Below are 13,555 nucleotides of genomic sequence, written 5' to 3'. Positions count from 1 at the left end.
CAGGAACTGTTACATTTGTTCACTTCCTGCTTTCCATAATACAGTTTAAGGGTTGTTTTTTTTTTTGCAGCTTATATTGCTATCATTCATTCATTTTCTACCGCTTTTCCTCCCAGCTGTCTTTGGGCGAGAGGCCGGGGTACACCCTGGACTGGTGGCCAGCCAATCACAGGGCACATATAGACAAACAACCATTCACACTCACATTCATACCTATGGACAATTTGGAGTCACTAATTTAACCTAGCATGTTTTTGGAATGTGGGAGGAAACCGGAGTACCCGGAGAAAACCCACGCGTGCAAACTCCACACAGAGATGGCCGAGGGTGGAATTGAACCCTGGTCTGCGTGCTAACCACTGTACCGCCGTGCATCAGTTGAATGAAATGCTGGCAGTATCGATCAATCAAAGTATTCCCTCTGCTTTTTAATTTTTCTGTATGCGGCCCCCACTAGGAAAGGTTTGGGCACCCCTGGTGTACACCCATGTTGCTAGAACCTACTACAAGCTCCGTTGTTGGCCAACGGGTTCTTGCAGTTTGATCAGCTTGGCCTGCGTTGCCAAATGCGGCGTTTGTTTTGTGCATCGAAACGCCTCACCAGTCCTTATTTTAAACATTTTTGTTGTTTTTCCTGCAGGCAAGCATTCATTTCACTTCCACCCCCACCAGCAAGGACTACCCGTCACCCTCTGTGAGTTCCACTTAGGCTCAGAACCGCTTCAAGGTCGACGCCAGGTCCCTTCCATATTGTCTGTGTGTGCTTTCTCCGCAGACGCGGCCCGGTGCCATCCTGCCGGTGGGGCGCGTGCGGCCAAGCACCTCCCCGGCCACTCCGGACGGCCACAGTCCCAGCCCCTTCCAGCATGGCCCCTCCCCCTTCAACTCCCAGACCTCTGTAAGACCCCTCACCTCCACGTAGGGCTGCTCTGTCTAGCTCTCTGTCGCCTGCACCTTTGCAAAAAATGTAAAGTGAGCGCAGCCGAGGTGCAGGCGGGTTATGTGCACTTTAAAACGTACCAAAAAAATGTGTAAATAATGACTTCTTCATAGTCTTCCTGGTTGCTTTGCAAGCCCTACTGTCTTGTCTTTTCTCTGCCATGCCCCCCCCCCCTCTCCACTCCCCCCCACCCCCACGCAACACCAGTCGCCATACTGTTCACCCGTTCTCCACAGTCAACTTTGATGGCTTTTTCATCGTCTACCCTCTCGTTTGTCTGTCATTCCCCCCCACCTCCTCCTCTTCTTCTGTCCGTCGGCTCCTCCACCATACCCCAACCTCCCCCCAAAACCCTCCCTGCAGCCTCGCGCCCCTTCCCCCACCTCGCCCGACGAATTCCCCATGAATGCCAAGCAGGCGTACAAGGCGTTTGCCGCCGTGCCTCGCTCGCTGGCAGTGCTGGAGCCGCCGCAGGTAGGGCAAGTCGCGCCGGACTCGACAGCGAGTCGCAACCCACAACAATGCATGCTGTGCTGGCTGGTTGGTTGCCCAACTCCCCCCCTCTCGCTCCCTGCCGCCTCCTGACCGGAGCGGCCTGCAGCCCATAAAGCAGAGCCTGCGCCGCGTCGGGACTGGCGGCCTGTGACGTGCTGTGTGACGTGTGGAATGCCTTCCATCGGTTTCGTACGCCATTGTCGCCGCGCTGATCCATGCGTTCATCCGTGACTTGCACGCGCACTAAAATCCATTCTCTCGTGCGGGGGTGTCCAAACTTTTTCACTGGGAAACGAAAGCGCGGCAGGGGCCGCTTTGATGTTTTGTAAAGCAACAGGTGAAAATGACTATTATTAGTTTTGTTTTATTTTAGTTTTATTTTTGCTGTTTTTTTTTAGGTTTTCTTAAATAATATTTCTTAAATAATTTGCATTTTCTTTTTGTTATATATTATATTATAATATTGTAATATTTTGACTTTATTCCCATAGTATCACTTTTTAACTGAATTCTCCAAAAATTGCAAAATTATATTATTTTTAATTTTTTTAAAATTTTATTTACATTTTTAAGTATTATGACTTGAAAAAAATATTAAATATGCATATATTTTAATATATTTATTTAGAATATTATAATATAATATTTTTTAAATATTTTAAAATTATTTTTTAAATTATTTTCCATAATATCGGATATTATTCTTGTAAAATTACAACATTTTTTTGTTTTTTTTTCCTCTTAATGCTCTGACTTTATTGTTGCAAAATTACTATTTTTTTTTTTTTTAGAATTTGCTGCTGACCAATTACAAAAAAAATGCCTCAAATGGCTCCTGTGCCACACTTTGGACACCCCTTCTCTAACGTGTCTGCCTGCTCCATATGGTCCTCCCTCCTAGTTCCGTACTAACCCGTACTTCCGTGTTTTGTCCCACCAGGACCTGTACGCTGTGAGGAACAACTTCCACCCAAAGTCTCCAGAGGTGAGCGGACATGAATTAATTCTGTCAAGTCTAGTTTAGTTTTTAGTTTAAGCCAGGCTTTTAAGCCAGGCAGGGTAAGAAAGTCAAACTGTAGCGCAGGCATCAAGGGGAGGGTTTTTCCGGGGGGGGCGGGAAACACGTGATGAATTTGAGCTTTTCAGCCTGAGTCGAACAACGACGTGTTCGACGACAGCGTTGAGGGAGCCGGCGAGGGCGGGGCCCGGTCCGACCGTTGGGAGTACACGAACCTGGCCGCTGTGCCTCGCCTCTCCAGGCCGTCCCTGGACGTCCAGGTATAGCCGCCGCCTACCTTCATCCTGCGCGGTGGCGGGGTTCGAGGCTGCGCTGCCAATCAAAAGTTATCTTCAATCTGTCACGTTGGTGCTTCGGCTCTGATTTATTTCATTTTTATTTTTTTTTCTGCTTCTCGGCTTGTTAGCTCTCGCAAAGTCGTCATAATTCGCCGACATTCAACTGGTGCGATAATTCCCAACAGAGTCCATCGCCCGGCGGAAAGGACAGCCCAGAGCAGCGCTCCTTCAGGGACCGGCAGAAGTACTTCGAGATCGACGTGAAGCAGCAGACCCCCGACAAACCAAAACCTCGCGTCTCGCTCGTCGGGGAGGATGACCTCAAGAAAATGAGAGAGGAGGAAGGTTGGTGTCGGGAAAAATGTGCGCGTTCGAGGAGGAGGTCTGCATTGACGGCGGTTTTATCGTTGGACGCAGAGCGGAAGTTTGAGCAGCGGGCGCGGGAATACTTGCTGGACGAAGACGACGAGGACGAAGAGGAGGAGGACCTAGCCAAGCAGGTGGCGCAGATGAAGGTCACGGGCAAGGTGCTGCTGGACGGCGTGGAGTACAACGTGGAGCCGGCGTCCATGCCGTCGCACGCGTGCTCCACGCCTCCTAGCTCAGGGTACGTTTGCGTGATCGTCTCCGATATCGAACGCGCTCCCGCGGCTGACATTTTGATCTTCTCTGTGTAGGCCGTCGTCAGTGGATGGGAAAGGAGACACCTCCAGGAATTCTCTGGAGGACAGCTTCCGGCTAGAACAGCGACCCAATTCCATGAGCGGGTACAGATGTTAATGCTATGCTAATTGCTAACTCTTAACTTTAAATCGTTTATTATTCGCCATCTTCTCAGGTTGATCCCCGTGTACGGCAGCGACTCCGCCGCTCCCATCCGCACCGCCAAAGCCGAGCGCCGACACCAGGAGCGACTCCGCATGCAGAGCCCGGAACTGGCCGTGGCGCTGGATCGAGACCTCTCCCCCGCCGAGAAGCGAGCCCTGGAAGCGGAGAAGCGAGCCATGTGGCGAGCGGCGAGGTGAGCGCATCCTCTGGTTTTTTTTTTTTTTTTTTTTTACCGCGCTTGTCGGGATCTTTTATTCCCTCGTCTCCTAATTGTATCTGTTCTACTTTTCCCATTCTGTGTGCCTTTTTTTCCCCTCTTCCTGTGGTGTACTTTTTATCCTCATCCCGCTTCCTCAAAACGTGTTCCGCCTCCGCCGGCGGGGGCACAGGCCCTTAGGCTTGGAGGATGATGTTAGGCAGTATGAGCAGGACCTGGCTAAGAGGCTCTACCAGGCCCGTGTGAGGGCTTCTCAGGGCACCGCCCCCTCCTCCTCTGCTCCTCCCTCCTCTGCCGCCTCCCAGCTCAGGTCTGCTCCGCGGCCCCAGACGCACGGCATGGGGGAAGGGGGGGGGGCCCGGGATGCTTTGGTGTTGAAAGGTCCAAGCAAAGCACTCGCACTTCCGGTGCTTGTGCCGCCTTTCCGCTGGCTGCCTCGCTCCTGCACGCCCTTTTTTTCACGTCTCGCTTCTCCTCATGCACCTCCTTTTGTGCCTTGCTGCTCCGTACGTTAGGATTAGTTAGAATTAGTCCTTTTCCTGGAATGCCTAACTTGTTGATACACTGCAAACCAGGACAAGTGACTGACAACATTCCCATCCAGAGCCGTGTGACGTGTGCGTGGCCTTTTCTCCTCCTCCACTTCCTCCTCCTTCTCCTCTTTCCTCCCAAGATGTTTTTTTCTAATTGCCGGTCCGTCGTCCGATCGTTCACAGGATGAAGTCGCTGGAGCAGGATGCGCTCAAAGCTCAGATGGTCATCGCCAAGTCTCGCGACGGGAAGAAGCGTGGCACGATGGACCAGCTGACGGAGTCGCCTTCGCCCGCGCCCACGCCTTCCCCCACGCCGATGGACGGTACGAAGGAATTATTTTTGCAATGATTTGATGCGTCGACTTACTTTGAACTTTGTTTGCCTCACAGAGCTCCGAGGACTCACCTCCCCAGGCAGACTGGTAAGCGTTCGCCGAGATACGGGGGGGGGGGGGGGGAAAGGCCGCCATCATCACAGCTGACTGAGCACACACATCACACCCCACCGCCACCTGTTTCAACCACCATCCACCCCCCCACATGCGCCACATCTCCGCCCCCCCCCCTTTTTACTTCGTCCCCGACCCCCCACCCTCATTCCCCCCGTCTGCTATCCTTCTAGTCCCTGTCGTCAAAGAAGTTTGACTACCGACAGTTTGCCGCCATTCCTTCTTCCAAACCGGTATACGACATCCAGGTATCGGCTGCACGCCGAGCCGTCCACTCGCTTCCTTCCTTCCCTCCTTCCCTTGCTTCCCACTCACGTGTGAAAACATCTTCAACGTGTCACTAAGCCAGGAATGTCATCCCACTAATCCCACTCATGCTTCATCAATAAGCATAATCATATCATCATAACACATCTTGGCAATTGTCTTGCTTTTGACTGGTGTTGTGCAGGAAAAAGGGACAGGAAGTAACGGGGATGGGGGGGGGTCCTCGGGTGGTGAAAGGAGCACTTGTTAGTCATGTGGTGCTGTATGATTATAATAATAATAATAATAATATGCTGTTGCTTGAATGTGCTTGTATTGTTTGAGGCTGCTACTTCCTGTTTATCCAGTATATTATGGACAAAAGATTATTTTTCTCTACTTGGTGGGGGGTAAGGGGGTCGCCCCCCTGCTCGCTGGGATGAACTCACGTGGTCTTTCCTCACAGTCTCCTGACGCCGCGGACGACATGCAGTTCATTGACGACGCCTCCCAGCATCCAGGTGAGCGCCGGCGCCCTTTTTAGCTTGGCGTTAGCTACATTTAGCCACATCTGGCGCCCTGGCAGGGGCACCTAGCATCATCTTAGACGCCTTTTAGCCTCGCTTAGCATTTTAGCCTCATTTGTCATCATTTAAGACGCGTTTATCATCATCGTCAATTATCATTTTAGTTTCATTTATCATCATTTCAGTTTTAGTTATCTTTTGAACATCATGTCGTCGTTTAGTGCTCATAATTTTCGCCATATTATCATTTTTGCTCCAGTTATCATCATTTTAGCCACATTTATGATCATTTACAGCCTTGGTTATCATCATTTTAGCCACAGTTATTGTCATTCCAGCCTTGGTTATCATCATTTTAGCCACAGTTATTGTCATTCCAGCCTCAGTTGTTATCATTTTAGCCTCAGTTATCGTCATTCAAGCCACATTTATCATCATTTTAGCCCCATGTACTATGATTTTTAGCCTTGGTTATCATCATTCCGGCCTCAGTTATCATTTTTAGCCTCAATTGTTGTTATTTTAGCCTGAGTTTTTGCCATTTTAGCTACATTTATTATCATTTGTAGCCTTAGTTATCATCATTCCTGTCTCAATTATCATTTTAGCCTCAGTTTTCGTCATTCAAGCCACATTTATCGTCATTTAAGCCACATGTAGTATCATTTTTAGCCTTGGTTATCATCATTCCAGCCTCAGTTATTATTTTTAGCCTCAGTTATCAATTTTAGCCTCAGTTGTTGTTATTTTAGCCTGAGTTTTTGCCATTTTAGCTACATTTATTATCATTCTTTGTCTTAGTTATTATCATTCCGGCCTCAATTATCATTTTAGCCTCAGTTTTCATCATTTAAGCCACATTTATCGTCATTTTAGCCACATGTAGTATCATTTTTAGCCTTGGTTATCATCATTCCAACCTCAGTTATCATTTTAGCCTCAGTTAATATTATTTTAGTTTTTGTCATTTTAGCCACATTTATCATCATTTTTTCCACATGTATGATCATTTTTAGGCTTAGTTATCATCATTCCTGTCTCAATTATCATTTTAGCCTCAGTTTTCGTCATTTAAGCCACATTTATAGTCATTTAAGCCACATTTATCGTCATTTTAGCCACATGTAGTATCATTTTTAGCCTTGGTTATCATCATTCCAGCCTCAGTTATCATTTTTAGCCTCAGTTGTTGTTATTTTAGCCTGAGTTTTTGCCATTTTAGCTACATTTATTATCATTCTTAGTTATTATCATTCCGGCCTCAATTATCATTTTAGCCTCAGTTTTCATCATTTAAGCCACATTTATCGTCATTTTAGCCACATGTAGTATCATTTTTAGCCTTGGTTATCATCATTCCAACCTCAGTTATCATTTTAGCCTCAGTTAATATTATTTTAGTTTTTGTCATTTTAGCCACATTTATCATCATTTTTGCCACATGTATGATCATTTTTAGGCTTAGTTATCATCATTCCGGTCTCAATTATCATTTTAGCCTCAGTTATCGTCATTTAAGCCACATTTATCATCATTTTAGCCACATGTAGTATCATTTTTAGCCTTGGTTATCATCATTCCGGCCTCAGTTACTATCATTTTAGCCTTGGTCATCGTCATTTAAGCCACATTTATCATCATTTTTGCCTCAGTTATCATAATTCCAGCCTTATTTATCATTTTAGCCTCGGTTTTTGTTATTTAAGCCACATTTATCATCATTTTAGGTAGATGTAGTATCATTTTTAGCCTCAGTTATCATCATTCTGGCCTCAGTTATTATCATTTTACCCTCTGTTTTTGTCGTTTAAGCCACATTTATCATAATTTTAGCCACATGTATTGTCATTCTTAGTCTTAGTTATTATCATTCCGGCCTCAATTATCATTTTAGCCTCAGTTATCGTCATGTAAGCCACATTTATTGTCAATGTAACCACATTCATTTTCATTATGAGCTTCAGTTATCATTTTAGCCACACTTATCGTTTTAGCCTCATTTATCATCATTTTATCCGCATTTATGATCATTTTAGCATCATTTATCATCATTCATGCCACATTTGTCATCATTTCAGACATATTTATCATCCTTTCAGCATCAGTTATCATTTTAGCCTCACTTATTGTCATTTGTGATGACCCAAGAACTTTTGTTCTTGTCCCCTTTTTTTGATGTAGATGTCTACATGGGATAAACAGCTCCTATTGGTAGGATTGCGTGGTGTGTGTGTGTGTGTGTTTTTGCTGGGGGGGGGTCCTGCTGTGTCTTGAACTGATGAGTTTAGTGGCCGCCCAGCTGACTGAAAACTAACCAGGAGTGCATTGATGCTTGAAGTCTCCAACTAGTTCATACACAAGCTAGTTATGCATGTTTTGCAGACACATTGCCCCGGCCCAGGGGTGTCCAAAATACAGCCCGGGGGCCGGACTGACATCTTTTAATAGGCCCACTGCATAGCCAAAATGGTGCAGATTTCTTCCTGCTTGTTTTTTCAGTGCTGGGAAGCTTCAGGGGACCTGTCCCTCCGCCGCCTCCATTTGGACGCTCCTGTCCCCCGAGACTAACTGTGTGTGTGTGTCCCGTGTAGAGCCCGCTGCCAGCCTGGATGCCGAGGTCCCCGCCCCCCCGCCCGCCACCTCGGCCCTGGAGGAGATGGCCCTCTACAGCAACAAGCGCAAACTCCGCCAAGGGCGCCGCAGCTTGGAGACGGCCGTACCCACGTAACACACTCATATACACACACACGTGCATATCCGGGGACGACACCACACCCTCACATCCCTGCGTGCCAGCTTTGCCTTCAGTCGCCATGGAGACAACAACAACACATCCTGATTGTTTTGTTGCCTATTAGAGACCGATGTTGTTTTTAGCTTTTATTTTAATTTTTAAATCTCCCTGAAAAGAGGGGAAAAAAAGAAGAAGAAATGGGTGGTAGCTGCAACTAACGTGTGGAATGCTATTTTTCAGTGACTAGATTGTGAAACGTTTGTTTGTTTGTTTGTTTTGGAGTGTAAATAATAGTGAGATGACATCCTGCTACCTTCACACACGCACTGCGCAGAGCTTTAAGAGTTAAACTAAAAAAAAAAACATGACGTCATCATTGCACTGCCAGGTCATCTTAGCGAGTAATTTATTGTTTTTAATGCTTTTAAGGCCGTGTGTTTTACTTACTGTTGAGCACAAAGAGAAGTGCTGTGCAACATTCCCCTCTAGATCGACACTACATTGTTGAATGGTACTTACCAACACCCCCCCCCCACCGACTCCTGATTCGTCATGAAGCGTAACGTGAAGGTAGCGGATGCTTTATTTTTCTGTCTATGGGCTAATTTAATAATCCAATGACACTGAGAAATCATTTTCTTATGGTGTGAATAGTGTACAAATACTAAGAGGAAAGCAAATGTTTGTTTTTTTTTGGGGGGGGGGCATCTGGGTTTGGACAGTATGTGTCTTTTCATCTTTACATATCTTGACATAATCACAGCATAGTAACCGAAATCTAGCTGTTCTAATTCTAGCTGCTCAAGTCACTCACGGACGGAAAAATCGGTTTAACGTTAGCTAATTGCTTTTTTTTCACATATTTGTTATTGTTGTTATTGTTTTTTTTATTAACGTAGCAGCGATGTTTAGCATTTTGGCTAGTCGGGTATGACCACGTGCTTGACGATGGAGGTGGGCGATACCAAGTAATTACAGGGCGAGAATAATCGATACCAGTATAATTACCTGGATATTTTTCAAGCATAATTAATGATTTTAGGATTTATACATATTAGTATCACAACACTAATTTAATAAATATTCAATATAACAATGGAAGATAATGCAATACAGTTGCCAGTTGTATAAGCAAAATATACAACTGGCTTGCCTTATTCCTTAAAGTTTGTGAACAATATCGATGTATATTTTACATTTCAACAATACAAAAAAAAATGTGAAAATCAACAGCGTATACTTTAAAAATAAATATTAGCTTATCAAGTTAGTATCAATATCCGGTATGGACCATATTGTATCAGTCGTCCCGGGTCGGACATGGCCAAGTGCTGAACGCCGCTAGAAGAAAACCAAACGATAATTCAGAAAGTTCATTCGTTTTTTGTTGATAAAAGTTATTTTCTTTAGTTTTTTTCATTTGTGTTATCGGGAGGGGAGGATAACGGGAGTCGTGTCTGTCCAGACCCAGCTAACAGGTTCCGTTGCATGGGGGCTAAGACAAAAGTGCTCTGCTATTCCTCTGTAAAGACACACAAATCTACGATTTAATTTTTTACAAATAAATGTTTTAAAGTCCTCAAACACCGTTGTCGCTCGTTGTCTATTATTCTGACGAACAAATTTGGATGGTAGCACAATTACGAGTTAGCTAGCTAGGCTATTGGCTAGCCAAAGTGGTTTGTCTCGGAGTTCGCCACTGTTCAGTAAGAAAAGCAGCTATTGGCTGTTCTACACGTCGCTAGATGATGTAATCATGTAATTTGCATATAATGGGAAATGCTGTTGGACAGACAAAATGACCTTTTAGAAGTACTTATAAACATGATTATTCGAAATTGTCCATAATTTAATCAAAATGAAATATTTATGCGCCTCTTTCTAAGTTCTCCCATAACACGTTGGCAATTGAGAACTTGTTTTAAATGAGTACAATTATGCTTCGTTGATTCGCTTAACATTACACAGTGTGGTTTGTGAATAGCACACTCTTCTGGCGAGTAGATGTAATTGCAACGGAGAACATGGCAATACAGTAGGTATACAAATACTTACACGAAGAATTGTAAACAAATCCACTTAATACACTGATTTTGCACACCTCTCAATGTGAAAACATTTTAGCTAAGTCTTTACCTTTGACTGACACCCACTATGGCGAAAAAGCAATTAAGGCATATTTATTTATTAAGTTTAACACCTAGTCCAGGTCCACTATGAAAACCACTAGACCCAGACATTTAGTCTGTTTGTGAAAATGCAATAAAAGTGGCATGACCTCAATATGACCCCTCAGTGACTAACACGGTCAGTACCATTTTTGTACAGCAGATGGCAGCATTGAGCATATATGGCTCTTTTCTGCAATTGGGCTTAGCACTTAGTACTGGTACCGTTTGAAATTAATTATTGGTTAGCTACCAACCAAGAGGGAGAGAAAAAAACAAAACAAATAGCCTTTTATCTTTTATAAGCACTTTTAATTGTTAAATTGGCTCACGTCTTCGTCACAAACATCTACTTCCACCACGCATATCCCAGCACTTTCTATATTTGATGTCAATGGAATCGAGGCAACACAACTTAAGCACAGTCATTTTTCACATCTCGAAAAAATCAATTGGAAAAACTAATTTTCAATTCACACTTTATTAAAGAAGACAGCTGTTTGGGATCCGACCGAAAACCTTGATGTAAATAAAATGCCATGAAATGTCTATGAACAAGAAAGCTTTAATCATGAAAGTGTTATGTGCTAAATGCTATGAGGATAATTAAGAGTTGAAGGGGCGTCAAAATCAAAACGGTGGATATGAAAGACTGAAAATCTTCAAGCGCAACAACATTCCTTTTCTTGTTTTGTCGCAGTGGTGAGATCCCGTTAGCGCTTCCGCTGTTTGTATCCGTAAGGCCACTTTATTAAGGAACTCTAAGTGAGGCCGTGTCTTTAATGATGGATTCAACACTAACAGTTCGCAAATGAAACTTCCTTGTATGTTTATCCTGGAAAAGAGGAGGGAGGGGGAGAGAGAGAGAGAAAAAAAAAGCAGAGTCCACATGGTCACCGCCAGATTCAGGTAGGGTCCCCCTCCTCCTTCTGAAGGCCTGAACGTATTCCGCATCAACTCGTGTGTATGTGAGAGAGATAGACAATGATGTAGAGATTCCTTTGTTCACACGAGTTTGTAAAATCATCTCGCTCGAGGTGGTCTTGGCCCTTCAAAAAGCTAGCTGAAGAAGTCCGGAGAGGAGCCGCACCACGCCGGCACCGCTTTGCACGTTGATCCACAAAGTACTCGTCGCCACTTCTTGTTGCCGCCGCCACAGCGTGCTTGTTTGGAGTCGATTAGTCCCGCCTTCAGGTGCAGACCTTTTCTTTTGCCAGCCAAGTGTATGCTAATATGTGTGTGTGTGTGTGTTTTATTTTGGTGGCAGCGACTGCAGTTCACGCAGCTGGAATTCAGCTGTCTCCTTCCAGCAGGCCACAAGATGGCGGCGTGGAGCGGGAGGGGGGGGTTCTATTTGTCGCCCAGCACTGCGTACTGGTTGTCCAGCTGAAGATGCTGCACCGGGGCGCCGCTGTTGTCTTCTCGTCCGCGGCTCCTGTGCTTCACTACCTCAAACGTCTTCTCCATCTCTCGGTCCCTGAAGGGCACACGTGGAAGCGGACAAGGAACGCCAGCGTGGTAAACGAGCGTCAATGCAATCATCGGGGACTTACTTGCGAGTCTCCACGTGCTTGCCGGTGGCCATCAGGGAAGGGAACTGCGCATCGCTGAAGATCTCGGGGGGTCCCTGGCTCTGGCCTCGTTTTGAGGTGGTGAGTCGGGCTCCTGGAGGACGATACACGCCTGCGGGCTTGGACTCGGGGACCTCGACTTCCTCTGTGGAAGTGGGGAACTTTTAATTTTTAACAAATCAAGATGAGGCAAAAGTAGGAAAGTTACTGACCGACAGGTGCAGCGGGGGCAGGAGCAGAACTGGATTTGTTCCAGGGTCCGGACATCTTGTCACCGCCGCTGATGATGATGATCTCCCCATCTTCATCCAGCTCTTCCTCTACGTACTCCTCTTCCTCCTTCTCGTCGCTGCAAACCCACAAGGTCACGGTGAAGCACTTCAACCATGACCCCCTCTGGCCCCCCCCCACCGTGTTTTACGCACCTGATTTGCAAGGCTTGCAGCCTCAGTCCGCTGTAGTCCACTTCCTTTTGCTCAAACACTTTCCACTCCTCGTCCTCCTGTACAACACAATGTGTGTTAAAACATAACCAACTACTTTTTTATATTTTATATATTTAGTTCTTTATATAACGCATATAGTTTATAAAGTAAGTCATCGTGTCATGGAGGAGTTCAATCATGAGTCACATGAACCGCAGAGACCATATGCTAGCTTACTAGCTAGCTGGCAGCCGGTCCGCAATCACTATCTTTCATTTGAATAACTTTATTTAACACAAGTCAACCGACAACAACAAACTCATTATGTTAGTTCAATAAGGGACAATGTACGCTGAGTTAAATACTAGTCGCCCATGTTACCTTTTCGACATTCGCGTCTTGACCGTCGCTTTTCGACGACTTTTCGGACTCCCTCTTCATCTTTTTCATCACCCCCGTCGATGGGGCGGCGGACTCCTTGCCCTTACCCTTATCTTTCTTCTTCTTTTTATCCCGCTTGGCAAAGAAGTCGTCCAGGCTCTTCTCGCTTGACACATCCGCCATTTTCAAAAAGCGCAGCTAACGTAGCGAGCACGCCGGAGCAAATGACAAACGCCCTAAACTCGCTCACTTGGGGAAGGAAAGCAGCCGCTAAACGAGCACAGGACACTCACGTCGCCTTGATTTGTGTACTTTCAAGTCCGGTAAAGGTTGATACAAAATGTCCAGCTGACTTCGCTGTCTGAACCGTCCGCTATATTGCCTACCATGCCATGCACACTCGGGCTATTTGACAAATCAGCACCGTCACCCGGAAGTGCTTGGAATGAACCGGGAAGCGGAAGTGTTAGCAATGCTATAACAACAATGCTAACACTAAGTTTTTTGTATGTATTTTCACAACGGTATAAAATCTACAGTATAATATATTTATATTTTGACTTTAATGTATTATGTATATTCAATTATTCTATATCTAAACGTGGGAATAAATAGAAATATTACAGATTGAAGAGAAACAAAAAAGCAGTTGTAATTTTTGGACTATAAGATTGCTGAAAAAGTTATAATTTTCGGGGAATAAAGCCAAACAAATTCCTAATTCTGATTTTTAAAAGATGACAAG

The 13,555-nt window shown here is 45.2% G+C and overlaps 2 protein-coding genes across 18 annotated transcripts in view; one reads left to right on the top strand and one right to left on the bottom strand.

The window, feature by feature from the left end:
- The window catches only part of scrib (scribble planar cell polarity protein), a 41,831-nt gene extending 31,982 nt beyond the window's left edge, over positions 1 to 9,849 (top strand). For 6 of the 17 annotated variants that reach the window (XM_078792372.1, XM_058060743.2, XM_058060742.2 and 3 more), the window contains 14 exons: positions 641 to 694; positions 776 to 898; positions 1,304 to 1,414; positions 2,376 to 2,420; positions 2,582 to 2,713; positions 2,917 to 3,076; positions 3,149 to 3,338; positions 3,409 to 3,498; positions 3,570 to 3,752; positions 4,493 to 4,632; positions 4,700 to 4,731; positions 4,932 to 5,006; positions 5,471 to 5,525; positions 8,123 to 9,849. In XM_078792372.1, the coding sequence (XP_078648498.1) occupies positions 641 to 694; positions 776 to 898; positions 1,304 to 1,414; positions 2,376 to 2,420; positions 2,582 to 2,713; positions 2,917 to 3,076; positions 3,149 to 3,338; positions 3,409 to 3,498; positions 3,570 to 3,752; positions 4,493 to 4,632; positions 4,700 to 4,731; positions 4,932 to 5,006; positions 5,471 to 5,525; positions 8,123 to 8,259 (1,527 nt within the window). In that variant the 3' untranslated portion in view covers positions 8,260 to 9,849. Of the gene's footprint in view, positions 1 to 640; positions 695 to 775; positions 899 to 1,303; positions 1,415 to 2,375; positions 2,421 to 2,581; positions 2,714 to 2,916; positions 3,077 to 3,148; positions 3,339 to 3,408; positions 3,499 to 3,569; positions 3,753 to 3,948; positions 4,087 to 4,492; positions 4,633 to 4,699; positions 4,732 to 4,931; positions 5,007 to 5,470; positions 5,526 to 7,712; positions 7,743 to 8,122 lie in introns of all 17 variants that reach the window. The other 11 variants (XM_078792377.1, XM_058060744.2, XM_078792381.1 and 8 more) reach the window with 9 other exon arrangements.
- Positions 9,850 to 10,723: 874 nt separating this feature from the next.
- On the bottom strand, positions 10,724 to 13,255 carry cdv3 (carnitine deficiency-associated gene expressed in ventricle 3). Its single transcript, XM_058060780.2, has 5 exons — positions 12,811 to 13,255; positions 12,430 to 12,506; positions 12,217 to 12,353; positions 11,987 to 12,149; positions 10,724 to 11,910 (listed from the first exon to the last, which is right to left on the bottom strand). The coding sequence occupies exons 1-5, from the start codon at positions 12,991 to 12,993 to the stop codon at positions 11,784 to 11,786; spliced, it is 687 nt and encodes a 228-aa protein (XP_057916763.2). The 5' UTR covers positions 12,994 to 13,255; the 3' UTR covers positions 10,724 to 11,783.
- Between the last annotated feature and the right edge of the window lie 300 nt (positions 13,256 to 13,555).

This window comes from Doryrhamphus excisus, linkage group LG7 (assembly GCF_037039965.1).
Source record: "Doryrhamphus excisus strain RoL-2023G ecotype Guam linkage group LG7, RoL_Dexc_Guam_v1.1, whole genome shotgun sequence".
Classification (NCBI taxonomy): Eukaryota; Metazoa; Chordata; class Actinopteri; order Syngnathiformes; family Syngnathidae; genus Doryrhamphus; species Doryrhamphus excisus.
Note: the sequence above shows the minus strand (reverse complement) of the source record. Positions and strands in the feature narration are given on the sequence as shown.

What these genes read in the sequence shown, in the direction of transcription:
- cdv3 (XM_058060780.2), bottom strand. Translation starts at nt 12,993, where the DNA reads ATGGCGGATGTGTCAAGCGAGAAGAGCCTGGACGACTTCTTTGCCAAG. An exon ending in AAGACGCGAATGTCGAAAAG is followed by an intron (nt 12,507 to 12,810) that starts GTAACATGGGCG and finishes TGTGTTGTACAG; the next exon opens with GAGGACGAGGAGTGGAAAGT. An exon ending in CTGCAAGCCTTGCAAATCAG is followed by an intron (nt 12,354 to 12,429) that starts GTGCGTAAAACA and finishes GTGGGTTTGCAG; the next exon opens with CGACGAGAAGGAGGAAGAGG.